The sequence below is a fragment of the Pelodiscus sinensis genome, chromosome 9, assembly GCF_052426305.1.
Source record: "Pelodiscus sinensis isolate ZL-2025 chromosome 9, ASM5242630v1, whole genome shotgun sequence".
Taxonomy (NCBI): domain Eukaryota; kingdom Metazoa; phylum Chordata; order Testudines; family Trionychidae; genus Pelodiscus; species Pelodiscus sinensis.
Window position 1 is genome coordinate 13,815,611 of NC_143060.1, and position 19,467 is coordinate 13,835,077.

Here is a 19,467-nt window from a genome sequence, read left to right on the forward strand (position 1 = left end):
CAAACCCAGGGACAGCTTCCCCTCCCCAGCCATAACTAGCCAGGGGCCGCGCTGCCCCACCGCCTGGGGGCAGCGGGCCCGCAGCCCTCTCTCCCCTCACCCAAATCCCCCCCTTCCCCCCGGGGACAGGGGACAGCCCCTCTTCTCCCCGCAAGCAAGGCCCCCCTGCAGCCCCAGGGACAGGAGCAAAGAGGGACTATCACAGCAAGCAATATGGAAAAGCGGAGGGGAAACAAATGCACAGAGTCAGGGCCAAAAACTGCCCAAAGCCTCCTCCCCCGGAACAGCTCCACCCTGTCGGCGGTGGGGGAGAAACCACCCCATCCATGGTGTGGGTCAGACACACACTCAGCTCATGGGGAGCAGATAGCTCAGTGAGGAAAGAGCCCACAGTCGTGGCCTTGGAGGCAGGCACCTGGCACTAACATCCAGCTATAATATGTGGTCAACACCCCACCCACAAATCATTCTGCTTCAAAAAAGAAGTCAAGATTGCGTGGCAGGGTTTGGTCCCAATAAACTCCCAGAGTTCTTTATTGCCGATGGTTAGTTGACTTTCTTTTGCGTGTTAATGACCTTTCCAGAATCCCTTTGATTTTCCTTCTGGTTGGAAACAAAGCAGGCAGCCCAAGTTAAGAAAAATAATCATCGGAGTCTAACTGTCCCTGTATGGGGCTCAGTAGGGCATAAGCCCTGTCTTTCTTTTTGAGCCAGTTGTTACCGCTTGGTAGTTAATTTCCAGAGGTTAAGGGCATTTAACAGCCTGGATGAGGTGCTTTGGGTAGTGGAGGTGTTTGAGAGGCTTTTGTGTTTCTCAGCAGACTCACTATTAACTTTGTGTTGCTCAACCGGGCCGTACTTTAATTTCCTGTAAACTGCCAGGACTCGTTCATGTGCCTGAGCAGCAAATATACATACAGATGCTTCAGGGTCATGTATCAAGCCTTTGAGAGCTGAAACAAAAAAGAAAATATTAATCAGAAACTATAGAACTGTCAGAAAACCCATTAATATCCAGGCTTTTTGCATACTCTGAAATACCATTCATAGAGCCCTCTTCTGCACTTCCCCTCATCTATGGCATCTGTAACATCCTCCACTCAGCATCCTCCTACCCATGAGACATACCCATGGAACACTATCATAAAGGACAGGTACTTGCCTGACAGGACTTTGTTATGCTTGATGCCTGTGCAGGAGTGGCCTGAGGCCAGCTGCGGCAGCTGGCGCCCCAGGCGGAACATGCGATTGGCGCCCCTGTCTCAGCTGTCAATGTCCGTGACGTAATCATCGGGCGCCCTGGGTGCCCCGTTGAAGGCAGCACCCTAGGAGACCGCCGAGTCTGCCTATACTCACAGGCCGCCACTGTGCCTGTGTGTTGGGTGCCTCACAGAAACTAGTCAAGGCACTATCAAGGTCTTGAAGAAATTGTGACATAAGTCCTCAATACTGCAAATTGTTCCACCGGGACAGATGCTTACACCTGCATGGAGCTTCATTGAAAACAATGGAATTCTGCATGAGCCCAGTGGTCAGGTTATAAGAAACAACTTGCAGGATTCAGGCATAAGTTCAGACATGACACAACTAGGAATGTAATAGTGTAGTGAATTAATCGATTAACCGATGAACAAAAGCTTGTAAGTTAATGCTATAGAGTAGACTACATGCATTTCCCCTTCCCCCACCAGTAAATATTTTAGCAGGCTGGCCAGCAGCCCAACTCATTCCTGGCTCATGCCAGGTCTGGGATCTATCCCTGCTGTGGCTCTGCATTTAAAGTGTATTAGGAACCAAGCAGGCAAGCAGCCTGGCTCAGTTCCGGCTCACACTGGGTCTGGGGGCTCAGCCCCCTCCTGGACAGGGGCTGCTGCTACCCTGCACTGCTCCCTCTGTACTAGAGGCAGCAGTGCAGGCAGGGCAACAGGCAGCCAGTCTGTGAGGGGAGCTAGTTAAACTGGCTCCCCTCAAGAACCAGCTCCCGCCTCGCACCCTGTGCTACTGCCTCTCCTACAAAAGCAGCTGCGCAGAGTGGCAGGGGTCTCCTTGAGAGTGTGGCCAGAGCACACTGGCTGTTGGCCCTGTCCCCAGAGACTATAGAATAATTGACTAACCGATAAGAATTCATGAAGTTAATGGACATTCAATTAACTGATATTTAACATCCCTAGATACAATGAGTATAATAAAAGGGGAGTAAGCATGGAGAGGGAAAGAGCTTGGACATCGGCTACATTAATAAGATCTCACATTAATTCCATGAGACATGGACATGTCTATGAATGCTCAGATGCCACTCTGATGCAAGGGATAAAAATATCAAGACAGTTATTCCAAGGAGTTTGTTACATTAATTCACTTCTCATAGGGAACATGGAAGAAGCAAATTTAGAGGAGGAAATTAGAAGTTGGTGGTGGTGTGGCAAACTGGTTAAGGGAGGTTGTTCCATGCATAAGGGCAGCATGGAAGAACATATAAAGGCACTAATGGGAGAATTTAAAAAAAAAGCATCCAAGCTGAGGACAGTGGCACAGTAGTGGATACTGCGCATGAATGGAGGTCAAATCACATACAGTTTGGGGCTGACAGATGCAATGCTTTTTAAAGAGCTTGAACTTGATATGGGAGATGAAGGGAGCTAGTGTAGGCATTCTAAGAAAAGGGATGATATAGTCATAACAAAGAGATGGTTTTGGTCCAGGATTTTGGATGGATTGGAGGGGGAATAAACAGTATGTAGGGGACCAGACAGAAAGAGTTTGCTGTTATCAGGCTGGGCAGGGGCAGATGACCGTTCTGCGGGGCCCCGGGCAGCATAATTCCGCGGGGCCCCCCCTTTGCCACGGCGCATGCGCAGTGACACCATGGCGCATGCGCAGTGACACCATGGCGCATGCGCAGTGACACCATGGCGCATGCGCGGCGGCACCATGGCGCATGCGCGGCGGCACCATGGCGCATGCGCGGGGCTGTCTGGAGCACGGGGCCCCGTTTGCCCTGTTCTATATCCGCCACAGAGGCTGGGAGCTGATTAGGAAGTGGGCAAGTGATTTTGCTATCAGAGCAGAAAGGAAAAAGGAGAGTTCTGAAGTGTGATGGAAGAAGTGAAAATCTATTTTTGTCATAGTGTGGATGTTGGAGAGGATAAAGAGATGACTCAAGGTTACAGGTCTGGTTGACAAGGATGGTGGTGTTTCCTACAAAATTGGAAAAAGAGAGTACTAGAGAAGCTTTCAGAGAGAAGAGTTTAGTTCTAGTCAAACTGAGCTTGAACAAATGATGAGCCATCCTGTACAAGATGTTGAAGAATGTGTGCAAGAAGAGATTTTACCTTGGGAGATATGTCTAAGGTCAATTTGAGAATAATCATTGTAGATAGAAATGGTAGTCAAACACATGCTATTGGAGGTGCCACCAAGAATAAAGCATAGAGCGACAAGAGGTATAAATTCAAACTATTATCGATATTATTTATACCATTGAGGGGCAACCTAGGCTAGTGAGTGGGCCGCATGAGTGGCCCTTTTTCAATTCAGTAGGCTGCAAGATTGTTGTAACCAAGACAGTCTCCTGGGATACGATAATGTTGCTAACTGCGTTTGTGAACCTAGAATTTATAGGATGTGCTGATTGAACCGTAGTAGCACTTTGATTGGATGCAGAGGGAGAACACAATGTTGTGTGCAATCAGCATGCACCTCACGTCATGTGCTCTTGCTTTAAGTGCATATCACTTTTGTAATATCAGTAGGAAAAAACTACACAAATGAAAACCAGCAACCCTGTCCATGGGCAGTGGTAAACAAAACATCTTGTAGGTGACACGAGCCACACGTGGGCCCTCGGACCGGAGGCCCACTGATTTATATGGATCCTTGGACAAAAGTGTATAGAAATCCTAGTGCCTCCTCAGACACAAACACACAAATACTCATCCACGGTCATAGAAATTTAAACATGAGGTCTTTACTTACCATTATTTATGAGATCCAAATCTTTCATGCTCATCATGTTGTCCATGTGCATAACCAGGAACCCTGAACATGCCATTAAAAGCAGGGAATTCCCATTACTCTCCGAACCTTCATAGTTTTTGTCTTTCACACAAGGATGCCCTCAGGTATTTGGACAAGTTCCTAAATCTGGAGATGGAGAAGCTAAGGAGATAGAACTTGATGAAAAACCTCACTGAAGTGAACAGGAGTCTTTCCACTGACTCCAATGAGCTTTGGATTATGGCTATAGTGAGAGGCTGGCTTTCAAGAAGATGACATACATTCCTGTAGAGAAATTCCTATAGGAGTAGCTAGGGGCATTTTGGAGATTCCAATAGGATTTGTTTTTGATGAGCCATTAGAGTATTTTGATATGAACATAAAATCCAGGAATTTCTCCTATTTTTGTATTGCACCCAATACTAAATTCTTGAACAGGGATAGTCCATAAGCAGACCAGGGGCTAAATCTAGATAACCCAACACTTCCAAATGGACCCCGATCTCTTTTTATATACCTATGATTCTCATTGTTGGGTTCATTATTAATTATTATTATTATTTATTTTCACTGGAGTCTGTACCTTGGCTCCACCATGACCAAGAAATTTGGATCTTGACAAAAAATATTTGACTGTCCCTGTCCCAGAAGATTGAGGAATCAGGGTATCTGGCAAAAAAGCAATTAACGTACACTCCTATAGGGAATAGCACAAAAGATCAAAAAGGTGCTTCTATAGGATTTGCTAAAGACATGCAAATTCTTCTGTATTTACCTATGAACATGGCTGCGGCCCTTCGTATAGAAGGCTGTGTGCTGCTGAGGTAGCGCTGACTTTGGAACAATAACCTTTGGACATTTTCCTGATGTTTTTTCACCTGAGACATCAATAATGAACAAAATGAAAGCTTAAATGATGGCCCTACACAACCCCTCATTACCCTTCCCACACAGGGATCTTACTCTTTGCAAATCCTCCCTCTATCAAATCAACACACAGTTCTAACAATGAACCCAGAGATCACTTACAAAGTAGTGGCAGATTTCATCCACGCCTTCCTGATGGTTGTGCCAGCCCTTTCTGTTGTCCACTTGTTTAGGTAATCTCCATTCCAGAAGTCGAGAACATTCATCCAATGCATTCTTACATTTCTACAAGACAGGATGGAGTTCTCACAGTTGGAGAACTGGCAGCATGTTCCAACTGTTAAACTTGCAATGAGAATGAATCTCTTGGCATTTCTTTTTCACAGAGTGATAGGGAAGCTCCAAGTTTTTTTTCCCCCGGAAGAAAACACATTAGAGTAGATAGATTAGGAAAAGATCCCACATTAGAGGGTGGAGCTGGAGAATGAGATGTTTGAGGATACTGGTGATTCAGGCCTAGAGATAAATGACTGTAGGAACTTGCCTCAGCCACATCAGGGTTGCCCTCTTGCAGGTGTAGAAGTAATGGGATCAAGCTGTCCAAGATTTCCTCTTCTTTCATAAGCACCTGACTCTTCTTCATCTTCTTAATTATTTTTCCAAACAAGGAAATAGCAGCAGAACGTACACTCACTCTCTCCTGAGACACACACAAACAGAGGAAGTCAGGAAGAAAGGGGGCTTGTTAGTGTACAGTTGTACTCCTCTTGGTTAGGAATTTACTTCAGTGTTTATACTGCTTTATAGTCCTCATCAAGGCTTTTGATTTAAACAATTTTCTTGCAAGAAGAGCCTGCTTTCAGTGGAAAATTTGGGGTTTTAATTGAAATGTGTTAGCCAAAGGATTTCAGTAGAAAATGGGAATTGTAATTCATAGGAGTTGTGCTTTGCACCTTGTCTTCCTATTCTCCTCCATGGGCCAAGATCCCCAGTTGGACTACATTTCCCATAATGCATCACACAGACTCTCCTTTTGCTAAGGGAAAGCTGTACAACATGGTGTTGGTGATGTACTACAATGAATTATATACAGGTATAGGCCCTGCTTCTGAGTCCACTCACCTCCTCCTGAATTTATCAACAGCAGTTGAGAGCACTCAGTACCTCACAGGTCAGTATATGTGATAAGAGCTGGACCTGCTCTTCTTTCAATTCTGCAACATATTAGGTTGCACAGAACGAGTAGTGTAACTGAATGTGCCACGTACAACATGAACAGCTGAGGCATGTGTGTTGCATACCACATGCTACAGGAGAAGCCTAACTTGCTAGACATGGCCACAGCATAAGCTGTGTCTCCTAGTCCTGGAGGGCAGGGTCCACTGTGCTGGGACAGGCATAAATCATCTAGTAGGGCAGGAGTAAGAATGAAGGGTATAAACCCAGGAAAAGTATTATTGTTTTTCTTCCATTATTTGATACGAACGACTGCTTGTTTGCAGCAGAGATGCTACTTCACACCCCTTCCCTCATCCCTATCACACACACTGTTGTCTTACATCATCAAAGAGGGGCTTAAGGGTACCGATGATGCAGCCAACATAACTTGCTCCATCCAGGCCTCTGAAAATCTTCTTGACATCAGCAAGAGCTTCCACAACCAGCCTCCCGTCCACGCCACACAAGCTGTTTATCATGACTGGTACCTGGTCCTTTATCTCCTGCACAGAAGAAGCTGATGCAGTAACTACCCCACACTGCCTCACCAAGGATTCTTTCAGTTTAAGAAGAAAACAACCAATGTGACAAATTCATTTTCTGAGAATTTTTCCAAACACTGAAAAAACCCCAAAGAAAAGGGCAAGTTTAGTTTAAAAAGGACTTTCAATGGAATTCATGCCTCATTCCCTGTACATTACATCCTATGACACATTATTTCTCCTCCCCTAATTCAGTTCTTGGTTAGAGTTATGTATGTGGCTTTTCTTGGCTCACTACGTGTGGAGAGAAGAGGCAAACAATAAAAAAGATTTTGAAACAAAGCTGTCATGAAGGTGTTTTCCCTTTTGTGTTTATTTCATTGCTAATGAAATGCCTCATTTCTGCCATCACAATTCAAATAAATGAGTTAGGGCATGATTAGGCACCATAGTAGCCATAAATAGACAATTTAAAGTTGTAAAAGACACAAGATTATGTATAACCCTAGTCCTCTTTACTATAATCCAGTGGTTTTCAATTTTTTATCATTTGTGGTTCCCTAAAAATTTTGAATGGAGGTGCAGACCGCTTTGGAAGTCAAACATAGAACATAGGTTGAAAACCGCTATTCTAAGTTCACAACAACCCATTCCAGTGGTTTTCCCTTAGACACAGTGCACGGATCCCCAAGGGTCTGTGGACCACAGGCTGGAACCCACTGCTATAACATAAACAGCTCTGAGATTGCATTTTATCCATCAATGTAGAAATGTATTTCTTACCCTGTCTCTAGTATGCAGTGTTAGATACCCAGTAAAACATATGCTTGCTCCTGAAAGATTTCACTGACACCCATACTAGCACTTCCAAGTACTCCACTGAGCCCTCAACCAGTTGAGAGGGTTTTTTTGCATGCTTTACAAGGCTGAAATCTAGAGCAATATTAAATGCTGCTCACTGATCCCAGATCCAGCTAAATGGTTCTGATTCTGCTTTGAAAAGCTGGGATCTGGAGCAAATCTAGATGCTGTTCACATACCTTTGACTCTAGCCAGCAGATCTAGTTCTGCACTAACAGGAATGGAATCTGTTTCCCTTCCATCAGCAATAGTTTCTTAGTGCTGAGAGAGTTACTCCAGATTTCTATTATCGTTACTGATATATTTCTGGAGTAATTACACTGATACTGGTTGCATACTGAAATGGACTCCAACTCACTATCTCTGGCCAGTCTGCCATGGTGATCAGTCCTTTGACACACAGTGCTCGAATAACTGGATCTGGGTCAGTCAGTCCTTTCAGTAGACGGATCACGGAATATTTCTTTGGAAGCCGCTTTGCTTGTGGCATGTGGAGAAGCTAAAAAGACAAAGAGCAAATCAATAACAGGCTGCAAAACAGACAGCTGTCTGTCTGTTCTCTGGATGAACATTCCTGTAAATGCTCCAGCATGCATGAAACCTACTTGCTATGCCTAGAGGAGGCATGAAGTCTGCTCCCTGTGCTCAAGGCAGGTAAGAATCTCATTCTGTATGTTCACAGACTATTGCTTAGTGGGCATGAAGTCTATATTTCATGCACCAAGTGCAAAGACTGCTCCCTGTGTTCGCTAAGCATCTGCAACTATTGCCTGCAGTGGGAACTGCGGCTTCTCCACATTTATGAAAATTGAGCTCAGGTTGGTACTCAGAGAAAGGCTTCCACATGTGAGAATGTTTGCCTGTCTATAAAAGATACTTGCATACAATAAACCTATATTTAGGAAAAGAGAGGAAGAACAGACTAAAGCACAGAACTAAATGTTTTCTATTCTCGTCACTGCCAGACTTCTTATTAGGCATGGGGAGTTTACACCTTGTTGCCTCAGCTGTCCCATCTGTAAAATGGGGGTAATTATGTTAATCTACCCTAATGTGTTGCTATGAGGAAAAATCATAGGGTTGGAAGAGACCTCAGGAGGTCATCTAGTCCAACCCCCTGTTGCTAGCTATAACTCCAATTGCGCTTTATCCTTCCTAATTACACCCCTGTATGCTCAAGTAATATTTTTATACTTCTTCCTGTTTATCTGCCCAAGTTTCCACTTCTTGTTAACTTTCTTTTTGTGTTTAAGCTCACTAATGATTTCTCTGTTAAGCCAAACTGGTTGCCTGCCATATTTGCTTTTCTTTCTGAACATTGGGGCTATGTCTACACTACAGAATTTTTTTTTTTCAGAAAAACAGCCTTTTTTCTGAAAAAAAACCCTTGATTGACATCCATCCTACAGTCATGTTCTTTCAAACAAAAAAATCGAAAGAACAGAGGGGGGTTTCCAATATTGGTAAACCTCTTTCTACGAGGAAGAAGCCTTTATCCGAAAGAGCCCTTTTGGAAAAAGGTGTGGGGGGACGGGGAAGAGGGAGTTCTTTTGAAAGAAGAGGAAAGAGGAAAAAGCACACGTGCCCTGGTGGCTACTCCATCCATAGTAATCACAACTTAAATGTGAGATAGCGTCCACACTGAATGGATGCTATCTTTCGAAAAAGCAGATCGCTTTTTCAATGCGCTTTTGCTGAATAGACGCTCTCTTTCAGAAGAAGTTGTTTTGGAAGATCTCCAGAAAATGTTCTTCTGAAAGAAGCCTGCAGTCTAGACATAGCCTGGGATGGTTTGCTCCTGTTCCCTCAATAAGGCTTCTTTAAAATACAGCCAGCTCTCCTGGACTCCTTTCCCCCTCATATAAGCCTCCCAGGAAATCCTGCCCATCAGTTCCCTGAGGGAGTCAAAGTCTGCTTTTCTTAAGTCCAGGGTCTACATTCTGCTGCTCTTCTTTCTTCCTTTGGTCAGGATCCTGAATTCCATTATCTCCTGGTCACTGTTACTCAGGTTGCTACTTCATCTACCAATTCTTTCCTGTTTGTGAGTGGCAGGTCAAAAGGAGCATGACCCCTAGTTGGTTCCTCCAACACTTGCACCAGGAAGTTTTTCTCAACATTCTCCAAAAACTTCCTGGATTTTCTGTGCACTGCTGTATTACTCTTCCAGCAGATGTCACAGTGATTGAAGTTCCCCATGAGAAACAGGGCCTGTGATCTAGAAATATCTGTTAATTGTCCAAAGAAAGCCTAGTCTATTTCATCCTTTCACCATGCCTTGTGAAACGAGGTTTACCAGAGCAGTTGACAAAGGCTTCCCTTGTTGACTGCGCTGCGTCTAGACTGCCGTACTGTGCCAGATCAGCTGATCGTTGGCACAGTGCAGTGGCCATTTTTATTTTAATGAAGCGGGGATTATTTAAATCCCCGCTTCATTGACTATGCTGGGTAAACTAGTTTACATGGCTCCGTCGACGGAGCCATGTAGTCTAGACATACCCAGGGTGTAACTCCTCCATCTTTTCTTCCCTGCCTGTCCTTCATGAACAGTTTATACACTTCCATGGCAGTTGTCCAGTCATGTGAGTCATCCCACTACATTTTTGTTATTCCAATCAACAAATGTTCCAAATGTACTGAGAGCCTGGGGAGGAAGATGCTGTAGAAGGGCAAAGTGGTATCACTATTTCTGACACACACAAAACCTCTCAATCACACGTGGAGGCTTTCCCCGAGTGCTCAGTTGAGCCACTTGGAGTCTGAGCTCAGCTCCCCAGCCCAGAAAGGGAAGAAGCAGCTCACGAGCTTTTGTACCACAGTAGATGTGAGCCAATGACTCTTACCTCAACGAAGAAGGCCATTGCTGTGAGCTTGTGCTGTTTGTCGCCTCGTTCCAGGAATGGGACCAGAAGGTACAAGATCCGCCACAGCTCACAGCAAGAGTAGTGGACCATGGCTCTGTGGAAGCAAACACATACCCTTATTGCAGAGGACGTGAGTCAGCAGGTGGGGGGAAGAGAGATTTGGCAGAAGGGAGGGAGGGGGAGATCGCTCACCTGGCAAGCAGGCCTACCCCCCGATGGTGCTCCTCAGAGCTAGCGAGCAGTTCCCAGCCTCCCTCCTTTTCAACAGAGGTGAACTCGTAGTGGCATCCCATCTTTAGGAGAAGGGTCTTCACCGTCTGCACAACACAGCTGCATTCAGAGCAATACCCGTATTTGAGCGACACCAGCTTTGCCCAAGGCAGTCCATTCTCTTGTCCCCCGTCCCCCCCCCCACATACCTGAATTGTATTGAAACTGGGCTTGTAGTGCACTGCAATGTAATAGAGCTAGCAACCCCATCCCTGCACTGCATGTCCAATGCCGGTCACACTGAGGTCTAAGCCGGGCAGCATGGCCAGCCCCGTACTGCACACCAAGACCTCGGCGGCAAAGCCTGCACTGTCTCGTTGCTGCACCTACATGGCTATAACTGTGCCCAACTCCATGCTGTAAGTGTACTGCATGTACAAGATAACATACCAGTGACACCCCACCTTGCACTGCACACGTGACATCACAGTTTGTAAGAGCAAGGCGCACTGAGGGGCGACTTCACTGGTGTGAGTATATGGAATGCATGGAGCTTTGATGGACTCCTATAGGTTGTAGCACTTGCACCTAACAGCCCTAGTCCTGGACCAGGACCAGTATTCCCTCCAATTTTTTTTCCATTCACATGCAGAATAAATGTTGTTACATGCACCAAGGCAGGTGCAGATGTGCACCACCCATATAAACACATCCTGCCTGCGGTGGGCACTCTGCTAATCAGCTGGGTGTTATTGGCATCCCACCTGGGTGGCCGCCCAAACGCTCAGCTTACGGGGACCACTAATTAGGACCCCATTGTGCTAGGTGCTGCACAAAGTTAAGAGAGAGAGAAGGGCTTTTGCCCCCAAAACCTTTACATCTAAGCATGAAACAAGGCAACACACAGACAAGGGAGCATGGCAGGCAGCGGTCTCAGCACCCCCCAGCCTGACTATTGGCAAGGTTTTGTAGGCATCATGGCCAAAGAGCATTTGGTGAAGGGACGGGATGTAGCTTTGCCGAGTGCCACTCATGTGGGGGGGTGGGGAGTGAAGGTGCTTGTTTAACAGAGGCTGGCATGGGGGAGCTGATTGGAGACAGGAGTGAATGGAAGATGATGGGGAAGGTGGGAACAGGTGCCAAAAGGCCTGGGGCATGAAGACAAGCAGCCTGTACGGTCAGCAGCACTCAGGGAGGAGTCTGATGGATGCAGTTATCATATCAACACCTTTCAGTAGTTACCGTGCAGGGATGAGCTCCTGCCTGGAGGCACTGCTGTCGGGCAGGCTGAGCCCAGTGCTATAGTGCACCTGAACCAGCAGGGCCATCAGGAGGCGGGGGTAGACGCGTTTCACCGCCTGTGTGTACATGGATACAGATAATACCTCGAACAGAGCGCTGGCTGCCTGAAGGAGGGAAACATGCAGGTAAAATCCTCTGCCTCTCGCCAGCACTTCCATTTCATAGCCAGTCCTTGGCTCCATGGGCCCCAACAAGGCTGCTTAGCCCAGGGCTTTGCCAGTAAGAAGAGGTGGTGTTCTTTTGTCGTGGTAACCCCATCTCTGTGCTTAATGCTGTGCATTGCTGTGCAGGAGACCAGGGTCTCAGTGCCAGGGCCAAACAGACAGAACCCCAGGCTGGGATTCAAGAGGCCTGGATTCTGTTCCCTGATCTTCCACTGGCCTGCTAGGTGACCATGGGCAAGTCATTTCCCCTCTCCATGCCTCAGTTTTACCATCTGTAAAATGGGGATAATAATACTGTCTTCCTTTGGAAAACGCTTCGAGTCCTACTGATGAAGAGGGCTCTATAGTAGAACTATATGTTACTATTATATTATTCTAGTTCTGGACCTTTGCTCCCAGGACAAGCTGAAGCTGGGACTGCTGCAGAAGTGGAGTGCTCAGGCCTTGGGGAGAAAAAGCACTATGGAAATGGGAGGCAGTGCAGCCAGTCTCTGACAATGGAGGCAGGAGCTAGCCTGCTTGGACCCTGAGAAGGAGAACATTGGAGATGGAGGAAGTGGAACGTGGCAGAGACACTTGGAGGTGATACACTGCTCAGTCCCTGATGGGGGAGGAAAGGAAATGGCAACCGTGATGTCATCTCCAGGTCATTAAGCAGCAGCTTTGATTGGCTCCGTGGGGAGCTTTGGCCAGCCTTGCATGACAAGACGGCTGGTGTCAGGGGGCAAGGCATTTCCTGAAGAAGACAAAGAAATGGCAAAAAGGAGCATTTTTAGGGTCCTGCCATAGCTTTAGGGGTATTCTCCCCATCCCTCCTCCACAGAGCATTTTCAACCGTGCATCCTTCAGATGTGGACCACTTCCCTCTTTGGTGAGAGAGGAGAGTCACATCTGAGTTGTTTCTTACGGCTACAGGCAGGATGGAAGCTTTATCTCCAGAAGTGCTTGGCCTCTCCTGCAGCTCCTTCAGCAGCACGTCCAGAAGTCTGTGGGTGTGACAAGCGGCTTCTGTTTTGGCCAGTATTCTCCACATCCCAGCCACATCTCTGCAAGTGGAGAGACAGTAGCATGCTGGATGAGATACATAGAGCCCTGCCACACCACAGTCTGATGGAACCCACGACACCCGAGTAGGGCCTGGGGCTCCATGGGAAAGATGGTGACTACCACAGGGCCTCATCCCAGACACCAAGGAACTTGGCCTGTGTACCTAAAGCAGTAAGTGGCCCATGTTACACATTCCATCCATCACATGGTGGACTGAGACCACTGTCAGAACTGCAGGTTGCTACGAGATAACCAGCCATCATTTTTTACCCTTAAGATGCATTCAGGTCACGCCCATGTGGGGCTGGCTCAGAGGACTGCCAGTTCTACATGTACACTGCAGTGTCTACAGTGGCTTGGGGGTGTGCAATCAAATATACCCTTGTCATGAACAGACCATGACCTCCTGCAATGGCTTCATTCCACCAGATCTTGCTCCCACGCCTGGGAAGGATCATCAAGGAGGTGGAGGTAAAGCAACAACGGCAACATTTGCAAAATTCCCTTCACCCTGGGTGCAGAGCGGGATATGGGACTGCAGCTGCATGAGTGGCACTGAGTGACTGTCTCCTGGCTACACAGGCTCCATCAGCTGCCTTCCACATGGCTGATCATGAAGTGCAGTCAATACAGCTGTGATCCTTAGGAGTATATGGAACCCATCTGCTCCTATTTACATGGGCTGGCTGAGGGCGATTATAGGGAATAGTTTACCCACCCCCAGACAGTCCTGTGGGATACTGTTGAGTTCTGTTCTCACTTCTTGCTCCAGGCTGCTAGGTGGGTGAGAAAGGAACCATGGGCAAAGGCACCCACTCTTTGCGGAGAATCCCCAGGTCCACATCATCGTTACAGCTGATCTGGCTGGTGGAGGGACGGGATGGCCCCATTTCTACATGAGACTGGAGCTTGGATGAAGCTGAGCAGGCTGAGGTTCAGCCTGGGCAGGGCAGGGAAATTGTTAGAGGGTTGTGGGACACGACTAGAAAAACTGACTAGAATCACATCACCGCCACTGTCCTTGATGGGGCAAGGCCTGTAGCTTAGAGTCAGCTGGACAGCTCAGGGGTCCTACTAGACTCAAGGCTACTATGGACGCTCCGGTCACAGCTGTGCCAAAGGGTTCTGTCTCATTGTGCTTGGTAAGCCCAGTGTGACATGGGGTTTGGTTTTGGACATGGGGACTTTGGTGAGTATCTGTGACTTTGGGGTTAGACTCCTGTGGTGCACACCCTCTTGGACCTACACCTTGATACCACTCAGGAGCAAACGCTTGTCCACAGTGCAGCAGACCATTTTCTGAATGGAGCTTGACGCTGGGAGCACATCACCGTGGTGTTCTAGGAGCTGCATGTGGCATTCCAAGCGGAATTCCAGGGGTTGGACCTGTGACAAAGTGGGGTTTCTCCTCCTCATTGTGTTGTACATGAGCCTAGGAATCTTACTGTGCATGCCTCAGTTTCCCTGTGCATTACTCCAATGCCTAGGTGGAGGGAATATGGGTGTGTGACTTTTGCTGAGACCCTGGGGGCAAGGTGAGGCAGCTTTAGCTGCCTGCATATAAGCCAGGGGTGGGGAACCTACAGCCCACAAGCCAAATCTGGTCTCTTGCTGATTTTCATCTGGCTACTGGCCATACACATTCAACTCACCTGCCTGGAAGGAGGGGGTGCGGAGGCTCAGGGCTTCCCCCTGCAATGGGACAAGCTGGTGCTCATGTCTCCAGCTCCGTGGGAGGAAACCCCGGAGTCTTGGCTTCCCCCCATGCAAGGCTGGAGTCATGAGCGCCAGCTCACTCAGCCATGGGCAGAAAGACCGGACTCCCCGTGTTCCCCTGGGTGGATGGGTTGAACGTGTGTGTGGTATTTTTGATGGGTCAATGGCCTCGATACAAAAGGGTTCCTCACCCCTGCCACAAGCAATGGCTGATGCACTGTGTAATCCGAGTCCCGGGATGGGATGTGACCAGGTGACACTTTGCCTGATAAGCCAGCAAATACTACGAGGAGGGGTAACAGGAATGTCAGAGGTTGGGTCACTGGAAGCTTGACAGTCTGCTCTTGGGAGACTCAGAGGAGAGGGGGAATCCAGGGCACCCAGCCTGGGCTACACTCAAGATGGACTCTGCAGAAAGTCACCGATGTCTGCACTAACAAGCTCTGCTCCCCACTGAATTCTTATCGCCTAATAAACCCTCTGTTACTTGCTGGCTGAGAGTCACTGTTGACTCTGAAGGTGGGGTGCAGAGCCCCTTTAGCTTCCCTGGAGGCCCCCATCCAGGCGCACGTGAAGGGGGCCAACCCAGAAAGCCCTATACTTCTGTGTTACCGGGGAGTCCATCTCTCCCCATAACACACTGCCACAGCTGGAGCCTATGAAAGCTTGCAAGCTGCACTGCCTTCCATACAGAATAGCAGGAGCTGTGGGATGTATTTTCCCTCTTAGGCTTGGACCTGGAACACACCACAAGTCTATCCTGCCCAGCTGGGGATGAGACAGAATAAGGGTTGAAGAGGTTTATTCCATGGCCGGGGATCATGTTTTGGGCTGTGTCTGATGGTGGTGATGGGAGCAGGAGCAGTGGACTTTGGCCATCTACTGTGATTTCCTCCCCACCCCAAATACTGTCAATTTTACGTTGTGGTTGAGAGGCCTGCTGAGTCCTGCATCTGGAACCTGCAAGCACCTCATGCAGATTTTTGTTTGTCAAGCACCAGCAGCTGTATGGGTGTGTCTAGACTACAGGGTTTTGTTGACAAAAGTAGACTTTCATCGACAAAACTACACTACGGCCGAGTTCTGTCGACATAACGTCGACAGAACTCAGCAGTTTTGTTGACGGCGGTAAACTTCATTCTTTGAGGAATAACACCTTTTGTCGATAGAGTTCTGTCGACGGAAGGCGTTATTGCATCTACACTGCGCTTTGTGTCTACACTCTCATGTCGACAAAGCGGCTTGCTTTGTCAACAGAACTGGATGTCGTCTAGGCGCTCTGTGTCAACAGAAGCTTTGTCGACAGTATCTGTCGACAAAGCCTCTGTTGACAAAAGCTTGTAGTCTAGACGTGCCCTATGTGTGCGCAGGCGCCAGTTCTGCAGATGGAGAATTTAGCCTCGTGTGCTCTCATCACTGGGATTTTCGCCCTTCCACTCAAGCGAGTGACACATCGAATGACACCGTTAGTAAATATCACTGAGGGCACCTGGGCAAATCTGTGATTCCTGCCATTAGGAAACGGGTGCAGAAGCAGCCTCTTGGGAGGGCAGCAGGAGGGGGGTTGTGGAGATGGAATAATCTCCCCCTGGCAAGACAAACATTGTCTGCACAGCAAGGAAGCCACCGCCAGTCTGAGACCTTTCAGAAGGAGGGGGGAGGGAAGGAATAAGGAACCCGAAGAGTGAGCTCTCAGTACCCTGGTCTTTAGGAAGTTTCATACCTGTCCAGTGGGAGTGGATATTTTAGAAGCACCATGGACACTTCTTCCATGAAAGCACAAGCCAGTCGGCATAAGGCCATCATCACTGCCTGTCTGGGGTGGGAATAATGGATGGCTCTGAGCTGGGAGTGGATCCTGTCCACAATCTTTGGCACCTAGAAGACAACAATACAGTGTAGAGAGTGTGAGTGTCTGGCTGCAGAGGGTTCCCTCTAGGGGAAGAATTGGAGTGTAATAGAAAGATATTATTAGAGAGAGCAATTCCACCTTCCTGGTGAACACATCCTGATCATCCTAGAAAACCTCTCCTATTGCCTAGGCCTTCTCCTAGCCAAAGCAGGAGAGTTCCCTGCTACTCTCTTGTGCAGGAGTGGGGAACCTTTTTTGGGTCAGAGACCACAGACTCACAGAAAAATCAGTCAGGGGCCACACGCAAGTGAGAAGCAAAAAAACCCCTCACTGACATGGCCCCCAACCGAGAAGAAAGACACTTCCCACATTCCCCTTGCCCACCAGAGCCTAGGGGGCCCAGCCTAAGGTGGGGCAGCAGTGGGGCTGGAGCACTACTGCAGGCTCTCCAATGCTGGGGGGGGACACCTCAGAGCCTCAGGGGTCAGATCCAGGCAAGCCGGGAGCCTGAGGTTCTCCACCTCTGCTCTAGCGTTTCATAGAAGAGATTGATAGCAACAAACAAAGCTGCAGAGCAGGTCGATAGGACTTCTTTAACCCCGAGAAAAACTGCAGCAGCTTGAAGAGAAGCACCCACGCTTCCAGATGCAGTCTCCAAGTCCCGAGACAATGGAACAATGGCTCACCCCCAGCTTTAGGCAGTCCATGTGCAATCCTTACACTATCAGCATCGCAAGGATGAAAGAGTCCCACCGACGGTACCCCAGGACAGGAGAGTCTAAATCCGTGGTGTCCAACATGCTTGCCACTAGCCACATGTGGCTATTTGGCTGGGTGAGCGTGGCTAGTTCGCTATAGCAGTAGCCGCCACATTGGACACCACAGGTCTAAATGTTCCTCAGCTCCCAAGAACCTTCTACCTGCTTCTGTATCTTCCACTTGTACTTCTCCAGGAGTACAGTCAGAATGGTCTTTGATGCTTCAATGGTGCTCTCGTTGGCCTCTTTCAGGCTTTCTAGAGCTGTAAGTAGAAGGTCTGTCATCTGCTCTGAGCTGAGAAATTGTCCAAATCTCTGGAAGAACACAACCAAAGTCCCAGGTGTAGGTGACCCAACTGGACTCTGAAGGGTGGCATAATTGATAAGCGGAATCTAGACAAAGCCCAGTTTGGCTCTTTTGAACTGCCTTCAACAATGTCAAGGCCGTTCATAGAATCATAGAACTGGAAGAGACCTCAGAAGGTCATCAAGTCCAGCCCCCTGCTCTAGGCAGGACCAATTCCAACTAAATCAACCCAGCCAGGGCTTTGTCAAGCCGAGACTTAACACCTCTAGGGATGGAGACTCCCATCTACTCCACTACTTCCCTAGGTAACCCATTCCAGTGCTTCACCACCCTCCTAGTGAAATAGTTTTTCCTAATATCCAACCTGGACCTCTCCCACCACAACTTGAGACCATTGCTCCTTGTTCTGCCATCTGTCACTACTGAGAACAGCCTTTCTCCATCCTCTTCGGAACCTCCCTTCAGGAAGTTGAAGGCTGCTATCAAATCCCCCCTCACTCTTCGCTTCAATCAGGCCAGTGCTTCACAAGAGCTCAGCTACTCTGGGGTGTGATGCATTCAGCCTTCTCCTGAGCCTGGTGTGTAGGATACTGTAACTAAATACTCTTGGGACTATTATTTAGTTACCAAATACCCTTGCAGGGGTTGTTTAATCACTACTTCAAACCATTCAATTAGCGAGGACAACCATGTCTCATGGGTATTTTCTTTTCCGCTCACTGAGCCTTAGATAAGGACAGGTAGTTCTCCTCTGAAATAGAAATGAAACACAAGTATCCTGGCTGACGCAGGCTCTGGAACAGAAAATTCCTGACCAGCTGTTGCTCACTTTTCCAGAAAATTTTTCCACAGGAAAAAAATTGAAATGTTTCAGTTTGATATTAATCGGTATTGACTTGTGCTGCTGCACTACCTCATGGGAGTTCAGGTGCTTCCATTTTCCTCTCTTGGCAGGGCATCTTGGCTTGACTACATCTCCCATGATGCACCCCAGATTCCCCTCTGGCTAAACTGCCATAGTACATTATGGGACATGTAGTCCAGCTGGGGACCCTGGCTCATGAGGTGGAATGGGGGCAAGATGCCCCTGAACTACAACTCCTCTAAGGCACCATGGCAGTTCAGGCAGATGTCAAACTGAGCCAAAATGAAGTGTTGTGACATTTCCAAATTGAAAGATTTTGGAACTTTCCACACTGGAAAAATTGTTGATATTTGTCATCCTCATTTCAACATTTTTTACCCCAAATATCAGAATTTTCCACAGGATAGAAATTCCTATTTCAACTTGCTCCACTCCACACAGCACACAGGGAGATACAACAGTGGGAACACACATGCAGCCAGAAATACTTTTCATTACACCTCATGCTGAGGAATCACCTTAACAATTTCAGAGATGTTCTGGCAAGTCCTGGTGGGCTCATAGATATCCCAGTTCTCTTTGGACATTGGATGTAGCACAGCTGTCACAGGGCCCATCTTCCTCCTAGGTTCTAAGAGAAGATGACATGCTTAGGAAAGGCAGAGAGTTCAGAGGGGAACAACAAGAGAAGATAAAAGATACAGAAAACCAGATCTATGAGGAAAGGTTACAGAAACTGGGCATTTGAGAACAGAAGTCTGAAGGGGGACCCGATAACAATCTTCAGATATGTTAAAGGGTGTTCTAACGAGGGTTGTGATGAATTATTCTCCAGGCAGGACAAGAAATGGGCCTAACCAGTAGAAAGGGACATTTAGGGTAATATTAAGAAAAACTGTCTCATTCTGAGGGTAGTTAAGCTCTGGAATAAGCTTCCAAGGGAAGCTGTGGAATCCCCATC

At 47.7% G+C, this 19,467-nt stretch overlaps 1 protein-coding gene across 1 annotated transcript in view; it reads right to left on the reverse strand.

Moving 5' to 3' along the window:
* Window positions 1-133: 133 nt before the first annotated feature.
* MROH7 (maestro heat like repeat family member 7) overlaps window positions 134-19,467 on the reverse strand; it is a 37,827-nt gene continuing 18,493 nt past the window's right edge. The window contains exons 9-22 of the mRNA XM_075936041.2: window positions 19,025-19,137; window positions 17,497-17,649; window positions 16,448-16,602; window positions 12,869-13,007; window positions 11,738-11,901; window positions 10,478-10,615; window positions 10,265-10,379; window positions 7,783-7,923; window positions 6,423-6,584; window positions 5,408-5,563; window positions 5,026-5,148; window positions 4,772-4,874; window positions 3,976-4,038; window positions 134-953 (exon numbers count right to left, since the gene is read on the reverse strand). Of these exons, the coding sequence (XP_075792156.2) occupies window positions 718-953; window positions 3,976-4,038; window positions 4,772-4,874; window positions 5,026-5,148; window positions 5,408-5,563; window positions 6,423-6,584; window positions 7,783-7,923; window positions 10,265-10,379; window positions 10,478-10,615; window positions 11,738-11,901; window positions 12,869-13,007; window positions 16,448-16,602; window positions 17,497-17,649; window positions 19,025-19,137 (1,961 nt within the window). The 3' untranslated portion in view covers window positions 134-717. The remainder of the gene's footprint in view (window positions 954-3,975; window positions 4,039-4,771; window positions 4,875-5,025; window positions 5,149-5,407; window positions 5,564-6,422; window positions 6,585-7,782; window positions 7,924-10,264; window positions 10,380-10,477; window positions 10,616-11,737; window positions 11,902-12,868; window positions 13,008-16,447; window positions 16,603-17,496; window positions 17,650-19,024; window positions 19,138-19,467) is intronic.